General features: G+C 46.9%; 1 protein-coding gene across 1 annotated transcript; it reads right to left on the bottom strand.

Moving 5' to 3' along the window:
- Positions 1 to 434: 434 nt before the first annotated feature.
- prickle2b (prickle homolog 2b) lies at positions 435 to 16908 on the bottom strand. The gene is made up of 8 exons (XM_083668410.1): positions 16450 to 16908; positions 11131 to 11314; positions 7070 to 7183; positions 6574 to 6711; positions 5056 to 5259; positions 4287 to 4473; positions 2313 to 3206; positions 435 to 2018 (listed from the first exon to the last, which is right to left on the bottom strand). Exons 2-8 carry the CDS (start codon positions 11260 to 11262, stop codon positions 1084 to 1086), a joined length of 2604 nt encoding a protein of 867 aa, XP_083524536.1. The 5' UTR covers positions 11263 to 11314; positions 16450 to 16908; the 3' UTR covers positions 435 to 1083.
- Positions 16909 to 17137: the final 229 nt, after the last annotated feature.

Here is a 17137-nt window from a genome sequence, read left to right as displayed (position 1 = left end):
TCTAATCAGCCATCGTACCATGTTCTCATCCATTTATGCATTGAACAGTTGGCGAAGGTGACTGCTATGTGTCAAGGGATCATCACACACACGCATACAGAAGAAGAAGAAGAAGACTGTTTATTTGGCCATGCAATCAATTCTCATAAATTGTAGGACCCCTAAGGGAGAACAGAGCTCTGGGCTCAGGGTCAGCCATATTCGGTGCCCCTGGAACAGTTAAGTGCCCCTGGAGGGTTAAGTGCCTTGCTCAAGGGTACAACGGCAGTGGTAGGCACCTTAGATATGACGCCAATAACCTTCCAGTTACCAGCTCACATCCGACACACACACACACACACACACACACACACACACACACACACACACACACACACACACACACACAGGAACACACACACACAGTCTCCAGTGAGGTAAGCAACAACTGTCAATCTCTCTCTGAAATACTCTTTTTATTCCAATGCAGGACCAGATCAGCAAATAAACATGCATGCGTTTGTTTCTATTTCTACATTATAGATATCCAATACATAAATGATTCTATCCATACAAAATATAAAAATATGTGGACCTCATTTACATTGTATTTACACAACATCCTTAACTTAGCGAATTTATTAATTCATTTATTCTATGTACACCCCATCAACTGATTACAGTGGTATATGCTGTACCTAATATCACATTGCATGAAAAAAGCTGGACCGTACTAAGCTTGCTGTACTGCACCTTACTTTTGCTGCATGGAAATGGAGTAACGACATTATTACGATTGCACATCGGCTTGGATTAAACATGCTGACGGACTATAGAAGAGCAAAGTCAGTCAGTGTGAGAGTCATAGAAATAGAATCAATACTCAGGAGAATCTTCGGAAACATTAAATGGATAAACATGCAAAACATCTGTTGCTGTCAAATGGTTTACCCAACTGCAGTATCACACACAGTTAACCTCACAATACTCAACACTCAACAACTTCAGAGGAGTGGCTGTCTGTTTTTTGAACAAATGAACTACGTTAGTGTATCATTGGGGGAGTCTTCTCTTAATCCTTGACAGTGTCGCAGAGAGCTGATGTTATGAGATAATGCAGTTCTTGCTTTTCCGACGTTTGCGGGTGTGCAGCTGCCCCCCTCGGCCGCTCACATGGTGCGGTCCACCCACCCCCGTGGAGCTGTACTTGTGGATGAGCTCCTGGTTGCTGAGGTAACGCAGCTGCATGGGCCTAGGGATGGGCTCCCCCAGGAAGTAACCCTCGTCCTCCGACTCAGATGATGAAGAGCAGGTGGAGCACCACTCGTCCTCATCCTCGTAGTCGTCCCAGGAGTAGGTGCCCAGGCGTCGGTGGGCACCCGGGTTCTGGAGGGTGACTTCGGAGGTCGTTCTGGGGCACTGTCTGAACGGCTCTGGCCTAAACCTGCCCTCTCTGCCCCTGAACAGGTCCCTGGTGCCCCTGGGTGGGGGGAACTGGTCGTAGTCCTCACGTACACGCAGCTGGGGTCTCTCCTGTGGTCTCTCCCTCCGCTCTGCCGCCAGGTGCAGGGCGTTCTCTGAGCGGGAGCGTCGGGACCGCCGTGAGCGATGGTGGCGGTGGTGTCTGCGGCGCTGGGGGGTGTCCTCGGGTCCATCCATGCCCGTATCCCTCCCTCCCGCTCCTCGTCTCCGAGTCTGCTCGCTGATAGGAGGGAGGCGGGCGGCGTTGGCGCTGCTCACCAGGCTGACTCGGTCCTCCTCCTGGTAGGTGAACCCAGGTGGCAGACGACCTATGCCCATGCCCGGGGGGTCACAGTACTGCAGTGGGTACTGGACAGACACAGGCGGCTCCATCTCCATGTAGGGCTGGCCTGAGGTGAGGCTGTGCAGGGACTCTGAGCTGCGGAACTGGACAGAAGAGTTGAGGGTGCCCATATTGCTCTTCTCGGACACATTCATGCCAGAGTCTTTGCTCAGGTCGGGCATGGAGAAGCGGGATAGGTGCTCCTGACGTTTGTCTCCTCCGTCTGCCGAGGTTCCTACAGATAACAGATATCACAGGTAATCGTTAGTTAGCGATCTCATCTCAGGCAACAAGGACAAAACAATGTTTCCTCAAATCAAGTGTCTAATATCACAACAAACAGCTAGTCTATACAATCTGTTATATGTCAAAGAAATATCTCGGTGATCTCTTGCAGCTTCCTGTAGATAAACTCTCCATCACGTATCCACTTCTCCAAGCAGCAAATAACAACTTCAAATATACACAACTACATCAATCAACCCTTATGTTTCAAGGCACGAAGAGGTGATGAGTGGGACATATCTACCTGTAGCGTTGGACATAGCCAGGGACTCCATGGATCCTCTGGGTGTCTGCTCCAGAGGAGTGAGCTGCTCCGTGAAGGTAAGTGCACTGATGGGGTTCCTGCTCCGCCCTAACTGGGACGGCCCCACCACCTCTCTCTCCCTGTCCCTGTCCCTGTCCCTGTCCCTCGCTCCCTGGAACACGTGGAGGCTGACCGAGCGCTTGTCAGAGAAGCCGTTGTGGTGCTGTGAGCCGTGGGACACGTCGTTGAAGCTCTGCTGGGGCTTCAGCTTGGGTGGGTAGTATTCCTCCGGACTCGGTTGAAACCAGTTCTCGTTCATGGAGTGGCCCTTGAGGGCCGAGATGGGTGGCCTCTTGGTGACGCCCATCTCTTTGGGCCTGTGGTTGGATTGGCTGCCCTGCCCCTGGGAGATGGGGTTATAGGCAGTCCTGACGTTGCATTGGCTGAGGAGTTGGAGCGGGGTGGGGGAGGCGGAGTGGTCCGTTCGGACCTCGTATGGGTAGCCGTCGCCCCCCTGGCTCTGGTTCTGCCAGACGGATGGGTCTCGGGTCAGACTGGGCGTCTGGCTGGACAGACTGAGCAGGTCCATCTGTAGGGACAGAGGGTCCACCTCACACGAAAGACGCCCTGTCTGCCCCCCTCCTCCCCCGCTCTTCCCAGCCTTGGAGCTGCGGCGGGACTCTCTGGTGGAGCGGGCGCTCTGGAAGGCAGAGTCTGAGGAATCTGAGCCGTTAGGCTCCTCCCCCAGGCTGCAGGAGCGCGAGCAGAAGATCTGGCCCTGCTTGGGCAGGAAGGGGCGGCCCAGGAGTGAGCGCTTACAGCGGGCACAGCAGAAGCAGCCCTCGGTGGCGTGCCAGTGCTGCCCGTCATACGTCATCTGGCCCTGGTCAATGCCTGAGGGAAAGACCAGGTATGACACGTCAGTGTATGGTCTACGGTTGCAGTGGTTATCGTCCATGTTAGTCAGTAGTCTGGTACCTATAGAGAGCAACCATACTGGAAGTAGATGGAATCCACAACTTAAAAGATTACACATGTCCTCATCAAGAGACAGGTTTAAAAAATTCCACTCAAATAGGAAATGAGTAGGAAATTATAAGTAGGCTTGAGTGAGAAGAAAGACCCTGAGGCCACAACACTTAGCTGAGTTTAGGGGTAAACTAAACTCATTACGATGCCTAGCTCTATATAAACACATTGCATTCTGAGTGTGTTTGGAGTTGCCGGGGAGAGGAAAAAAAAACACTTCTGCCCTAATGGCTACCATCTGGTTTCAACATGTTTTCTGATGGTTTCAATTTATAATCAGTTTTACTCAAATACTTTCTGTATCCTGTCGTACAAATAATTACAGAGCAAATGTCTGCTGAGGGACGTGCCAGTGCACAGCTGGGGTTCCTGATGAGGGAGAAACCAGTGGTTCTCTGGGAGAGAAGGCTCGGAGGTGGCCAAGTATTGATAACGCACTCGGTTTACCCACAGAAAACATGGTTATTTACATGGGGTTAGTTAACACTGTAAAGTTTGTCTGGTGAAAATGTGTGAATGTTTTTTTCACTGATATATATTTAAGTTTTGGACATATATTACATTCATCCTCTTAAGCTGATATGGTGAAAAGGTGTTTTGTTCACCTTGTGGGACATAGCTAGCTGCCTGCAAGAACACCATCTCCCTGTATGTCCTTGCCTCTAGATATCTGCAAACTAGGCTATTGACACTTTAAAGTAGAATAAAATGCTAGGCTAAAACCAGGTCATCTCTCCAGACTCATATTTCTCTCCTATGTCCTGATGTTTTACTCCAATGCCTCTAAAACCAGGTCATTCCTCTCTCTTGCCCCAATAGAACTGAAATCCTGCAGTTAAAATAACCTCTCATTCATCTTGTTTCATATGCGCCGACAAACTAGCGTTGGTTCGCCGGCGCTACCGTTAGCTCTGATGGATGGGGTTTATCGCGCGGCTAGCGTACCGATGTGTTCCCCGCAGGAGTCGCAGTACTCGGCGTAGAGGGACTCGAAGCAGGTGCAGCAATACGGCCGGCCCTCCTTCATGATGTAGCGCTGGCCGCCTAACACCGTCTCACACTCGAAACAGCAGAAGTGCTTCATATGCCAGTGCCTGCCCTCTGCCTCGGTGCACTCATCCGCAAAGATGATCTACAGAAAGGGGGGAAAAAGAGGAGAAAAAAAAGAGAGGGATAAGGGAGGTATCATTTATCATGCTGCATTTCCCTCAGAGACGAGAACCACCTGAGCCAATTACAGAGAATGACAGGACAAAGGCTCCACGGCCACGCCGGTGGCTGGTTGTACTCCTCCTCCTCTCCCTCTCTCTCTCTCTCTCTCTTCCTCTCTCCTCCTCTCCCATTCCTTACAGTGTGCTACTGTATTACCTCATCCACTCTGTCATTGACCATCATTAAGATAATGTGTATTGGGAGTTAATGGTATTCAATATCGTTCTTTTACTCTAAATTATTACCATGTTATGAGAGTGTATTTAGAGAGCTGCACATGCAATGTGTTGTGTCGTTTACCCTTCACTGGGTGCTTTACTCTGTTTCAGCAATGTAATTGTAGTAATTGCTCCTTGTACTAATCATTGTAGGTCACTGCCTTCCAGATACTCGCACACACACTGTTGTGTGTGTATGGAGAGGACTTTGTGTGCATATAAATGCGTGTCTGTGTGTGTGTGTGTGTGTGTGTGTGTGTGTGTGTGTGTGTGTGTGTGTGTACCTCATCGCAGGCTGTGCAGCGGGGCTTGAGTCTCTCAGCGTGGTGCCTGCCACAGTAGATCTTGCCCTCCTGGTAGAAGTAGATGAGATCCACCAGGAGCTCATCACACATGCTGCATACGAAGCAGCCAGGGTGCCAACACACACCATGGCCTGCCCGCGACGCAAACACAGCAATGTCACCACCGTTGATCTGTCCACCACACTGAGGGAGTAAGAGAGAGAGAGAGGGGGGGGGAGGGAGGGGGGGGGGGGGGTAGAGAGGCAGGGTATGGGGAAGGGGAGGCAGAGGGAAGATAGCAATTTAAAGTAGTGGGGAGGGGAGAGGGGAGAAAGGGGGAATAAGGGAGGGGTAGGGAGAAGGAGAGTGAAGGATACAAAGAATAACAGAGAGAGAAATGTCAGCAAGAGCAGGAGAGATTTAGAGGGATGGGAATGGGGGAAGAGACAGAGTATGAGAGAGAGAGAGAGAGAGGGAGAAAGGGAGAGAGAGAAGAGAGTGAGTTACAATCAGGTTATCTAACTGGCACACTGCCTCACGAGGTATGGAGGTCAGTCGGGGGAGGGGATTAAATCAATACACACTCTTAGAACAATCTGCTCCCTCACACACCCCTGTGTCAGTGTGTGTGTGTGTGTGTGTGTGTGTGTGTGTGTGTGTGTGTATGTGCATGCGTGCGTGCGTGTGTGCGCGCGCGCGTGTGTGTGTGTGTTTGATGGGGCTGTCTGTGGAACAAATGAGAAACACAGACCATAAAGCAGGGATACACACAGGGCAGAAACGTAACAGAGGATTGTATGTATGTGAGTGGCTAAGGGGCAGGGAGGTAAGTGTGTTTCTGAATGAGAACATTCTCTAGCCATTTTGATTCCCTTCCACCGATCTAAAGAAAACATCTACAATGCCAGTGACACGTGCGCGCACACACACACACACACACACACACACACACACACACACACACACACACACACACACACACACACACACACACACACACACACACACACACATATCTGTAATGTAAGTGTATTTACAGTGCTTGATCTATTAACACACAACCAGTTACAAGCAGGTGTACTCACACACTCAATACGAGAAACCAAAACACCCTCAAACACACCAGACCCTCAGTCATAACACACAAGGTCATTATCCTATTGTGCAGTTCCACCATGTCTCTGTTTTTCAAATGTCAGCTGAGTGCTCTTCACAAGGTGAATTCCAATAATAGACAGAAATGTCACAGGGTACTTAAGATGCCTGTCAGGTTCCACAGAGGACCATGAAGCAAAATATAGGACCCCAACTGAAATACATCTTGTGGATTATTCTTTTTTGGATAATATGAGATGAATGTACTGGTTTACCATATACAAATATGTGTGTCATCACCTGAAGTGTTCTGACTGCTGTATATGCCTTTTTTCCAAGTCTGCAAGTAATCTCTATATTTCTTATATTCTCCATTCAGGTGTGAGTTTGTGTGAGTGGCCATTCCCTCAGGAGTTACTGTACCTGCTCACAGATCGCTCCGGTCATCGTCACGGGGAACGGCCTCACGTTACCGCGGCCCAGATTCTCCCGTTTGCGCTGGTTACTGAAGAGCTTGAGCTCTCTCTTCTCCTCATCGTCCAGAGTGTTACAGTAACGCACCTGGATTAACACACACACACACACACACACACACACAGACACACACAGACACAGACACAGACACAGACACAGACACACACACACACACACACACACACACACACACACACACACACACACACACACACACACACACACACACACACACACACAGACACACACACACACACACACACACACACACAGATTATCAATGTGTGTGTAAAAGGTCACATGCACACACCCACACATACCAACCTACAGTTAAAAACCTATTAGTATGACAAATATTCCTTCCCCATTCTCTATCCCCCCCCCCCCCCATCTACCCCGTCTACCCCCTGATCTCTATGTGCCCTGAGGGTGGTGGGGGTCTCACCTCATTGTCATGGGGGGGCAGCTGATGGAGCAGCTGTTTGATACGGTGCTTCTCTCCTGGACTGTTCACATACGGCACCTTGTCTTCAGGTAGGGAGCTGTAGTACTGATGGACCTGGGGAGGAGAGACAGAAGAGACAACAACACTGGTTAGGACACAAGTACAACACTGTAAATGAACCCCCAAAATGAGAGACACGGTCAATATATTCACTCAAAGATTTTTATCTGAAGTAGGAAAATGTATATAAGGACGATGAGGAACTGAACAAAACAACACACACACACACACACACACACACACACACACACACACACACACACACACACACACACACACACACACACACACACACACACACACACACACACTTACAGTCACAGTTGATTTATGACACTGCGATGCAGACTTAATGGAACTGGCCTTTCAATCCTTCCCAGCACGCTGACATGGGAATGCATTATGTTGCCCCATCTCTCGGACACATGCACACGCCTGTGCGCGCGCGCACACACACACACACACACACACACACACACACACACACACACACACACACACAGACACACAGACACATTATGGGTAATTAACTATGTGTTGTGTCATACAAGAGGATTAATGCTAATCCCGCTTTTCAAAAGGACTGCTACATTTTTCACATTGTAGTGACCAACACTGAATGTCATCTTTATTACAGTGTAAGAGGGGGCCAGAACATAATGGGGGGCCAGTGGTCATATATGACTGTGATTGCCATCCAAGGCCAAAGGATTTAGGGGCAGACGTGAAGACAAAAGAGGGAAGGAGTGAGAGGGGAGGAGAGAGGGAGAAGGGGAGAGAGAGAGAGAGAGAGAGAGAGAGAGAGAGATTGATAGAGAGTGGAAAGTGAGACTTGAGGAGAAAGAGGGGAGGAGAAGAGGTGAGAGATACAATCAATACGTGCTGACCACAGGGCCACAGGCAAGCCAATTTTAATGGCCCATCTATCTAATGAATAGATCTGTGGACTGGAACCTATCAGCTTTGTCCTTGGGTGCTGTACTAACTCACTGCTGCACACACTATATGGACATGCTTGAGTAATTGAATTCTGCATTTATTGACATTTTAAAAAGAAACACACGTTTGGCAATACTGTAAACCTTTGGATTGTGCATTCTTTGAAATGGAAGCCTACATGTAGAGTATACTGAAGCTTTGTAAGATAGCACGTTCAATGATTAGGACAGCTGGGGATTGTCTGTGATTCTTGGAAACAAACCGATCATTGCTCGTTTATTGTGAGATACTCCCCCGACATATAAGCATGTCCAGAGTGCAACACATCTTGTTATAAGTGTAACCCAATTCCTCTGGCTCTGCTTTTGTTGGCTAGGCCAGTGTTGGCGAGCGATGAAAAATGTCAGTGCAGCATCGCACAAGTCGCTCAGGGATCCCTGAATATTTCATGAAAGACCAACTGTGGTCAAGCACTGATAAATCACAGGACACACACAAACACACACACACACACACACACACACACACACACACACACACACTCAAGCATGTACGCACACACACTCACCCCAACTTGTTCAAGGACTGATACATCACACATAAAACACACATCCAACAACAACAGGCCCATGTGTTGGATGCCAAACACACTCCTATGGGGAAGAGATCTAAGGAGTGGGTCACACATTCTTAAGCACGCACACAAGCACACACACACACACACACACACACACACACACACACACACACACACACACACACACACACACACACACACACACACACACACACACACACACACACACACACACACACACAGCTTGTGGTGATAACAGTAATCATGAACAGAGATACTAGGAACCAGATTTTAAAATGTACATAAAGCAGATGTTAGGTAACTCAAATGCTAGGGCTTGCAATTTAAGCTAGAAAGAGAGTGACAATAAGTGAATGCTCACACACAGCTGGTTCTCATTTCTGTTCACTGGCCAGACTGACAACGTTAAAGACAGAACCAAAGACCAGTCCTGACACAGTATAACAAGCAACAGTCAGTGTTTATTGGACATACCACACTTTAAGAAAACACCATTTTGCAACAGCCACACATGGGGACGAAGAACAGGCCAGTGCCCAGTTTAAACCATTTCCAACGCACAATGACTTTTAAACATCTAGAATTCCATAACTTGTTTGTCAAAGTTATCTAGCAGGACTAACTGTACTATACACCTCAATATTCCCTTGACAAAAAGTAGTAATCAGCTGTTAGGGTTTGTGTATGTCCCAAAACTTATATGACTAGCTCATAGATGGGCTGATATCCTCAATAATGAGAACAAGGCTTTATAATGTGATTCACACTCAGATGAGCAAGCAGAACCCTCCCTATCTGCTAGGCTGTGACGGTGAGTGAAAACAGCAGACTCAGATGCTACAGTCCGCAGACGACGTCTCTCCAACAACAGCAGAGAGACATCAGCAACGGCTGCTAAGTAACATACTTGGCGTCAATGCGCCGTATCCTGGCAACTTCCTGACACTTTATTAGCTGTGACATCAAGAGAGAGTAGCTGGGCCTTCCTGAAGCCTGCAAACCCAATCACTTCTCCGTCTTTGATGAATGTCCGTCTTTATTAAATTAATGAATGTAGTAATGTCCGTCTTTGTATGCTTGGTACTTGAGATGCAGTTGAGAATATTTTCATATTAGACTCTTGACTCTCTATATTGTCTTGTTGAGTCTATCAATCTACATGTTCATTATTGCAACACAAGATTATTCATGTTTTTGAGTCATCTCCAAAACCTGGAAATGCTGTTTGACTGAATAACGCCAACCAGCCCTCAACTTTAATATACTGTTACAGAAAGGTGACTTGACACCTGTAGAGATTGAATAGCAGACTCCCCCTACACAGAGTAGTGAGACTGTGTGTGTGTGTCCCTGTGGAGAAACCTAAACCTGGTGCTCAGATCCAGGAGATTATCTAGTATACATCATCTCTCTCTGTGGCTGGGGCTGGGCTGGGCTGAGGCTGGGTGTTGAAAAGCCTCTGAACGGGTAGCCTTCCTTCCACCCCTCCCTGAAGTCAAATAACACATTTCCACAGCCTGAAAGACTTGTATGTCCATTTTGTTAAGTACATGTATATGCCTGGAAACCGAATGTGTACACAAATGTGTGACTTGCTCATATATGCATAACTGTACATTCCCCCAAAGCAGTGCAAACAAAGCGAGTCCTCCTTGAGTTCTTGTCTATTTGAGGGGAAATGTATTGGAATAGGTTTTCAAACTGAAACTGCAATAATGCATTCACTCATGTTGAGTCCCTCAACAAGCAGCAGAGCCAGGCCTTAGGTCTAATATTTAGGTAACACCAGCCATCTATCCTCCCCCAGTCTCCCTCTTTGGCAGGCCTGTGCAGCGTTGCCTTCAGAGGGGGGAGCTTAATTGACTTGAGGTCACATGTGGCCCTTGGGGGATGAGAAATGGCCGTGCTCAGCCTTGGGCTACAAAACGGGGGGCTGAGCTGCAAGCCAACAGCATATTGACCTCATTGCACAGCCAATAAGGCTTGCCTTCAGTTCATCAAGAAAATGAAACTCACATCCATAAAGGCTTTCATTGTCCAATAAAATAGCTCTCACACACGCACTCTTGTAAAGAGGATTTTCTTGGAGGCTCACTGGCCGTGTAATTTGTTTGTGCATATCCCAGTTTAGCAGAGTCAGTAACTGGCTGATGAAATTATAAATAAACATTTTGCGAGCAGAAAGGATATGATATTAATTTAACTACTGGGACCAGATAATCCTGTTCGGATTTGTGTTTACTTGAACTCTACACACAACTGCAAAGTTGAACATGAGGGTTGTGTGCAATGCTTTAAGACGGATACACAGAAACTTGGAGAGCAAAGTATACCTTTTGGGATTTGAGCCTATGACTGGTCGCTTGTTTTACGACTGCGGGTATATGAACCAATGCCACTTAGGGGGGTATGCTATGGAGGTATATGCATGGATGAGGTAGAGTGGAGAGAGAGACTACAGTACCTGTTCAGGTTTGAGCCCCGGAGGGACCCAGGCGTACTCCTCCAGCGCGCAGCCTGAGTCGTCGTCGGAGGTGGAGTTCCTCTGGAAGTCGTACATGAGCTTGGTGACGGTCTTCTCCATCTCCAGAGGCATGGCCGTCACCACATGCTCCTCACGCCGGCACTTACAGTGGACACAGATCTTCCTATAGAGACAGGGGGGGAGAGAGAGAGAGAGAGACAAGTGGTCAGTTATACACCTTCATAAAAATTATCAAAGGAATCAGATGAATGATTGTTGCCATTTCAAGAGAAAGACACTGCTACGCAGTTCAATAAGGGTAATTATGGAGAACCCATAGCCTCCATTAGGCCTAAGGCAAAACATGTGAGTTACATTCAAAACTCTCCTTCCGTCTGTCTTTTGTTTTGAGGGTTTTTTTTACTGCCAAGAAATGTAGCATGCGAACCGTAAACTGCAACATAGTTCAAGGGTCAGGGGTCACATGTCAAGGCTTCCAGCCTTGCCTCTCACCACGAGACCTGGACCTCAGATTCTCTATTCCCCCACAATCCTCTGGGCAACAGGAGTGAAGAAATAATGACAAACAGGTTAGGGAAACGAGCAACCCACAGCTACTGACAGTGATGGAAAGCAGTACTGTATATACACATCTCCCTCTGTCTTTACAAGGTTAGCTTCAAATGCTTTCAGATGCCAAGACAGGATAGCACTGTTCTCTCTTCAATCAAGCGGATCCACCCACCCATAAAATGGAAAGAATCTGTGTGTCAGCTTAGGGAAAAAGGATTGTTTGGATGAGTGTTTGGAGAATTTGGGGCTCTTTTGTTTCTCTTCTGGCCAGGACAGCCTGCATATTTGTGACCTCTTTTCCCTCCAAATCAAAAGTCCAGATAAATAATAAACTTATACTCAGGAACATGAACTATATCCTCCCATATGTCCTGCTTCTCTTAATATATTCTTAATATACTTAACAAACACACAAATAGACACAATCTTGTTTGTGTCCTGGTGACGTGTAAAGGTTACCCACATTCATCAACCATGGCTACTTGAGACAGCCGCAGACCCAGTTACCCAGGAATACGCAGGGTGCCCAGTAGGTCATATCCTACTAACCTCTCCTGCCATTTAGGCAGCTCAAACAAGGTGTCTGTTTATCCAAGCAATTCCATTACCCAGACAGATGCATATATGCCCGACAGGCAACAGAGTGTTGGGGGCACAGGGGCTTAGACTGACACACAGACAGACAGACAGACAGACAGACAGACAGTCTTTCCTACTAGACAGAGAAAGTACAGTTAAGTGCAGTTGACTGGCCACACAGGCCACCTAGCCTCACCAACAAAAGGGAATATCTTCTTTCCTAAATGACTCTACGGCACATTCAGCGTTTCCCTTTTCTTTGGGTTGATTCTTCACATGAATAGGTACACTGGTGGGGTTCGATAGATTCCACAATAACATTTGTGGATGACATCGTTTTGTGTTGTAAGCATAGCTGGGGCCTATTGTGCTATATGACAGAGAGGTAGATGTCTACCACTTCAACACCCTTGAGCAAGGACAATAACCTGAATTTCTGGAGGGTAGACTTCCCAACAGACTGTATGAATATTAACGGATTGTATGAATACTGAAATGCCAAAGGATTCCTTCTATGAATATTGATGGTAACAGTAAGTGGTACATAGAGGCAGGCAGCCCTTTGCAGACTAAGTTATCAGGATTCTGACAACCCGTCCGTAAGGGAGAGTGGTGAATTTAAAAACCCATCCCAGCAGTATTACACTATAGCCTGGGGCTACAGAGCACTGGGTCTCATTACAACACAGCAGTTCACCATCATTACTAATGTATGTGTGATTAACAGGATGGCACACACACGCACACACACGCACACACACACACACACACACACACACACACACACAGAGACACACACACACACCTCATGCTGCGATTAGAGCAGGAAAGATGATTCAGAGGGAGAATAGGAAACAGTGCTGAAAAAAAGATGAAGAAAAAATAAACGTACATCTCCCACTCTTTTTCATGCTACCGGTTCATTCTGCCTTTGGATGGAAAACAGGCTTGGAGATAGATGTTTAAAAATAGCCTGGAGGAGCACATTAGACCTGGAGGAAAGCATTTCACATTGCATTCCTGGGTAGAGGAGCTTAAAAACCCAACGGTTCCCCATCTCTTCGTGTTTGACATGGAGGTAACAGAGATTATGTCCAGGGGGCCCACGGTGGCCTCTCTCTCTCTCTCTCTCTCTCTCTCTCTCTCTCTCTCTCTCTCTCTCTCTCTCTCTCTCTCACTCTCTCTCTCTCTCACTCTCTCTAGATATACAGACGACATCATCCTAATGATCCACCTCAGAAACATCTGATCTGACATGCATCAGGATTGGCAGTAACCATGCCCAACGGAACTCCTCCCTGGTTCCTGATTTACAACACGGTCCACATCCCTGGGATTTCCCCCCTGAAACACTACCCATGTTCCCCCATGTAATCTACATGATTTCAATTAGGAGGGATTGAGTGCTCTGGTAATACAAGTCAAGTACATCCCGGACGCCTCATAAAAACTCCAAAGTAGAGAGAGGAGAATGAAGTGGACTGTTTCCTCTTTAAACATGACTGGTCTTTCCTCTCCTGGGGGATATAAAAGGCAGGCCTTCCATTGGCAGACCTGGACAGAAAGCTTCTTAGAGAATGGAAGGTATCTGATTTGACAGTAATCCCTATGACTGTGATGTAAGCAGACAATCATTCACCACACCGTGTTAATCATTGCTTCGCTCCTCAGAATCACCCTGGCAACAGCTTCGTTTATACAGCTACACTCTGTCACAGTATCCTTGTACCAACTACTACGCAGGCTTAAAATGGTTAAAATAACTCCCAAGAAACAACTAACGCCACAACTTCCCACAAGAGTTGTTCCTTCATTAACTCCCCTGGAAGGTGTCAACAATAGAAATATCATTCTATTCATTCTATTTTTATGCTATTAATAAGAGTCCTGCACACTATCCCAATTCAGTCTTTCTAAAGAACTACTTGCATGTATTCCAAAGCCAAGGAACTGGGTGAGTTTGGATGGACGCAGTATCCACACGGAACCTCATTCCAGACTCAATCTGGAGCCGGCTCTCTTAACCACCACAGCTTTTCCATGGCATCATTCGGGACAGATTAAAGCCCATCTTAATGGCAGCCCAACGGAGAGGAGAGGAAAGGATCGGCAGAACAGCTGGGTGCAGGCAGCAGCCAAGTCTCTCCTTTTCCCCCTCCTACTTTTGTTTTCTCTGGAAGTGCAGGGAAAAGAGGAGGACAGCTTATTTTCTTTTTTTTACTGCCTTTTGTTCTGTGAGAAGGACATTTCCGTTCAGTGTTTTTAAAGACTTGTTCGAGGGCTTGCTGGAATGTAGTCATACTGCATCAGAGGAAACATGATAAAAATATGACAAAGTATGAAGTCTTTTATAGATATTACAGTCTTTGTTTTTCCTAATTTGGCCATGTCTTGCCTTTGAAGCAGGTATGTTAGGCTTTAATCAACATTAAACCGGATTGGAAGGCTTCTTGACAAGAATCTAATTCAACAAAGGCGCTTGCTATTAGCAGCCAATTACGGACGACTTGCTCCAATATGTTCCCTCTGATGGAGATTAGGTCTGAGCCCACCTGCCGCAATAAATCATAATCCTACCTACTGCTCTTCCTCTGCAACACACCAGCATCTGCAAGATAACACACACAGGCGCCCCACACACACACACACACACACACACACACACACACACACACACACACACACACACACACACACACACACACACACACACACACACACACACACACACACACACACGCTGGGCACTTAAACTACTTCCTGCTTGAAGAGAATTGAATTGTGTGTTTTTCTCACAGAGAGAAAAAGATGGGGAAAAAGTGATGTGCATGTCATCCCACCACTCTGCCTCGATATGTGAATTGTGCAGCTTTTGTGTGGGAAGCGTAGGGAGTGAGAGAGAGGACTTGAGATTTATGTAACCTCTCACTGAAGAGGATGCTTTTCAGCTCCGGCTGCTTTATGTTCCGAGACGATCATGTTACTTATTCATAATTGTTGACTTGTCCTATAAACCGACGCTACTGGGGTGGATGGTGAGAGAAGAAGTCATCGAGGGGGCAAGTTTTTCTGGCTTCCAAAGGCCTCAGTCCCGATCAGAGAATGGCTGACCTCCTAAGAGAGACTGACAAGCTGTCATTGGGGACTGAGAAACCCATCTGTGCAAATCATCAGCAAGTTTGCTAACAAACACAAAGAGAATGCCATTGCTACAGATTGAAGAAAGGCTGCATCAAACAGTAACCCTATCTAAAAATGTGGATTGAGTTAATATCAGTGGAAAAAAAAGTCACGGTAAAAAATATGGATAGCCAAAACTGACCTGACTTAAGCCCTATACTTTTACACTTTTGCAATTGTATCCTCAAAGCTGCTGTAAAAGGATGATGTCTATTTGGCATCACAGACTCATATCTTCCTTACCGATAGATTCTCCAGCCAGCTGCGCTGGCGAAGTCACATTATTCATTTTCCCCAGTTAGTCCGTTCATATGCTAATACAAAGTGACCTATTCTGACTTAATCAATCCTGCGGCTGGCAAGACCAGAGCGGCAACACAACAAAGACTAATCCGCCTGAAAGGCACAGGTCAGCTTGACCGCCGCGCCACGGAGAGAGAGAGAGCGAGAGAGAGAGAGAGAGAGAGAAAAGGGGATAAAAACACATCCATTACATTCAGCCAGAGGACGAAGTGAGAGGTATATAGAGAGGATAACATTACTGTGCGAGCCTGTCTGAAACTGCTGCGCACACACACTAACATTTATGAGCATATTTGTTATGTTTTTGCCAAGTAATGTGGAACACATTCACTTTTGATTAATGAAGTTCTAACATTGGCGTACGTTTTCCCCCGGGAGAAACAACCATCAGTCCACTGTCAGATGCATAACAATGCTTGATCCAAATCTGCAGTGCTGTTGCTTCATATAAATTGCGCACATAGAACATGTAGAGGGCAACAATGTATAGTGTGAGGAGGAAAAATAATTGCAATTGTAAACGCAACCTTTAAACTGTGCATCGTCCTCGTTAACTAAATCAGTTTAAAGCCCCGAAATAGAACGTAGCGTACGGGCTATCGTGGGGGACGGGACGAAAAGCCAAGATAGCCTAGTCAGCTGTGCAAACAAGAAGTAAGAGCAAACGGTGCGATGTATGCTTACCTTCTTTAAAAAGTATGAGAGAGGGATAGCGTGGCCCTGCTGCCGGCGATTTTAGTTTTTAAACACAGTTTCCTCATTGCAATCCTTTTCACACCATAGCTGCGCCACGGCTTTGCCACGAAACATACTACTTTCTCTCTCTGGTCCGCGCAACGCCGCAAGTTGTTCCTCTACTGTCTCCTCCACAAGCCTTTTTGTCAAGCTTCTCTCAGCGAACACATTCATAAGCGCCCAGATTATTGGAAGTGGAGCGACGCGTATAGAAAACACAAAACCCAACTTTCTATGCGTAAAACACGCAAATTTCCTTGCACACTTCTTCCAGGTCCACACTAGAGAACGCAATCCAGTTAGTGCAATCCAAATGAATAAAACAGAATCCCTGTCGGAGGCAGAGGCATTCAATGCTAGAAAGTTGAATCGTGAACCATAAGGACTCCTTCCGTGCCTAACCGTACGGAGCGCTAGGCAGAGAGACTCGCTCGCCTGTGACTGACTGACTGAATAACGGGGCTGGCTGACTCTCCTTCCCCTCACACCGCCCCCTCGCCCCCCTCCGAATACTAATGACCATGCGTGATGTCAGCAAGTCACCGTCCTTACATTGGTATAATTAGCGGCGTGAATAACTGGTGTTTTGGCATCATTTGCATGCAAATTAAACCACTTCCCTGAATCAACTGCCCCA

This window comes from Argentina silus, assembly GCF_951799395.1.
Source record: "Argentina silus genome assembly, chromosome: 4".
Lineage (NCBI taxonomy): Eukaryota > Metazoa > Chordata > Actinopteri > Argentiniformes > Argentinidae > Argentina > Argentina silus.
The sequence above is the reverse complement of the archived record's forward strand: the minus strand, read 5'-3'. Positions and strand labels throughout refer to the sequence as shown.

What these genes read in the sequence shown, in the direction of transcription:
- prickle2b (XM_083668410.1), bottom strand. Translation starts at nt 11,262, where the DNA reads ATGCCTCTGGAGATGGAGAAGACCGTCACCAAGCTCATGTACGACTTC. An exon ending in CTCCTGCGGGGAACACATCG is followed by an intron (nt 3,207 to 4,286) that starts GTACGCTAGCCG and finishes TCTTTCCCTCAG; the next exon opens with GCATTGACCAGGGCCAGATG. An exon ending in GGCTATGTCCAACGCTACAG is followed by an intron (nt 2,019 to 2,312) that starts GTAGATATGTCC and finishes TGTTATCTGTAG; the next exon opens with GAACCTCGGCAGACGGAGGA.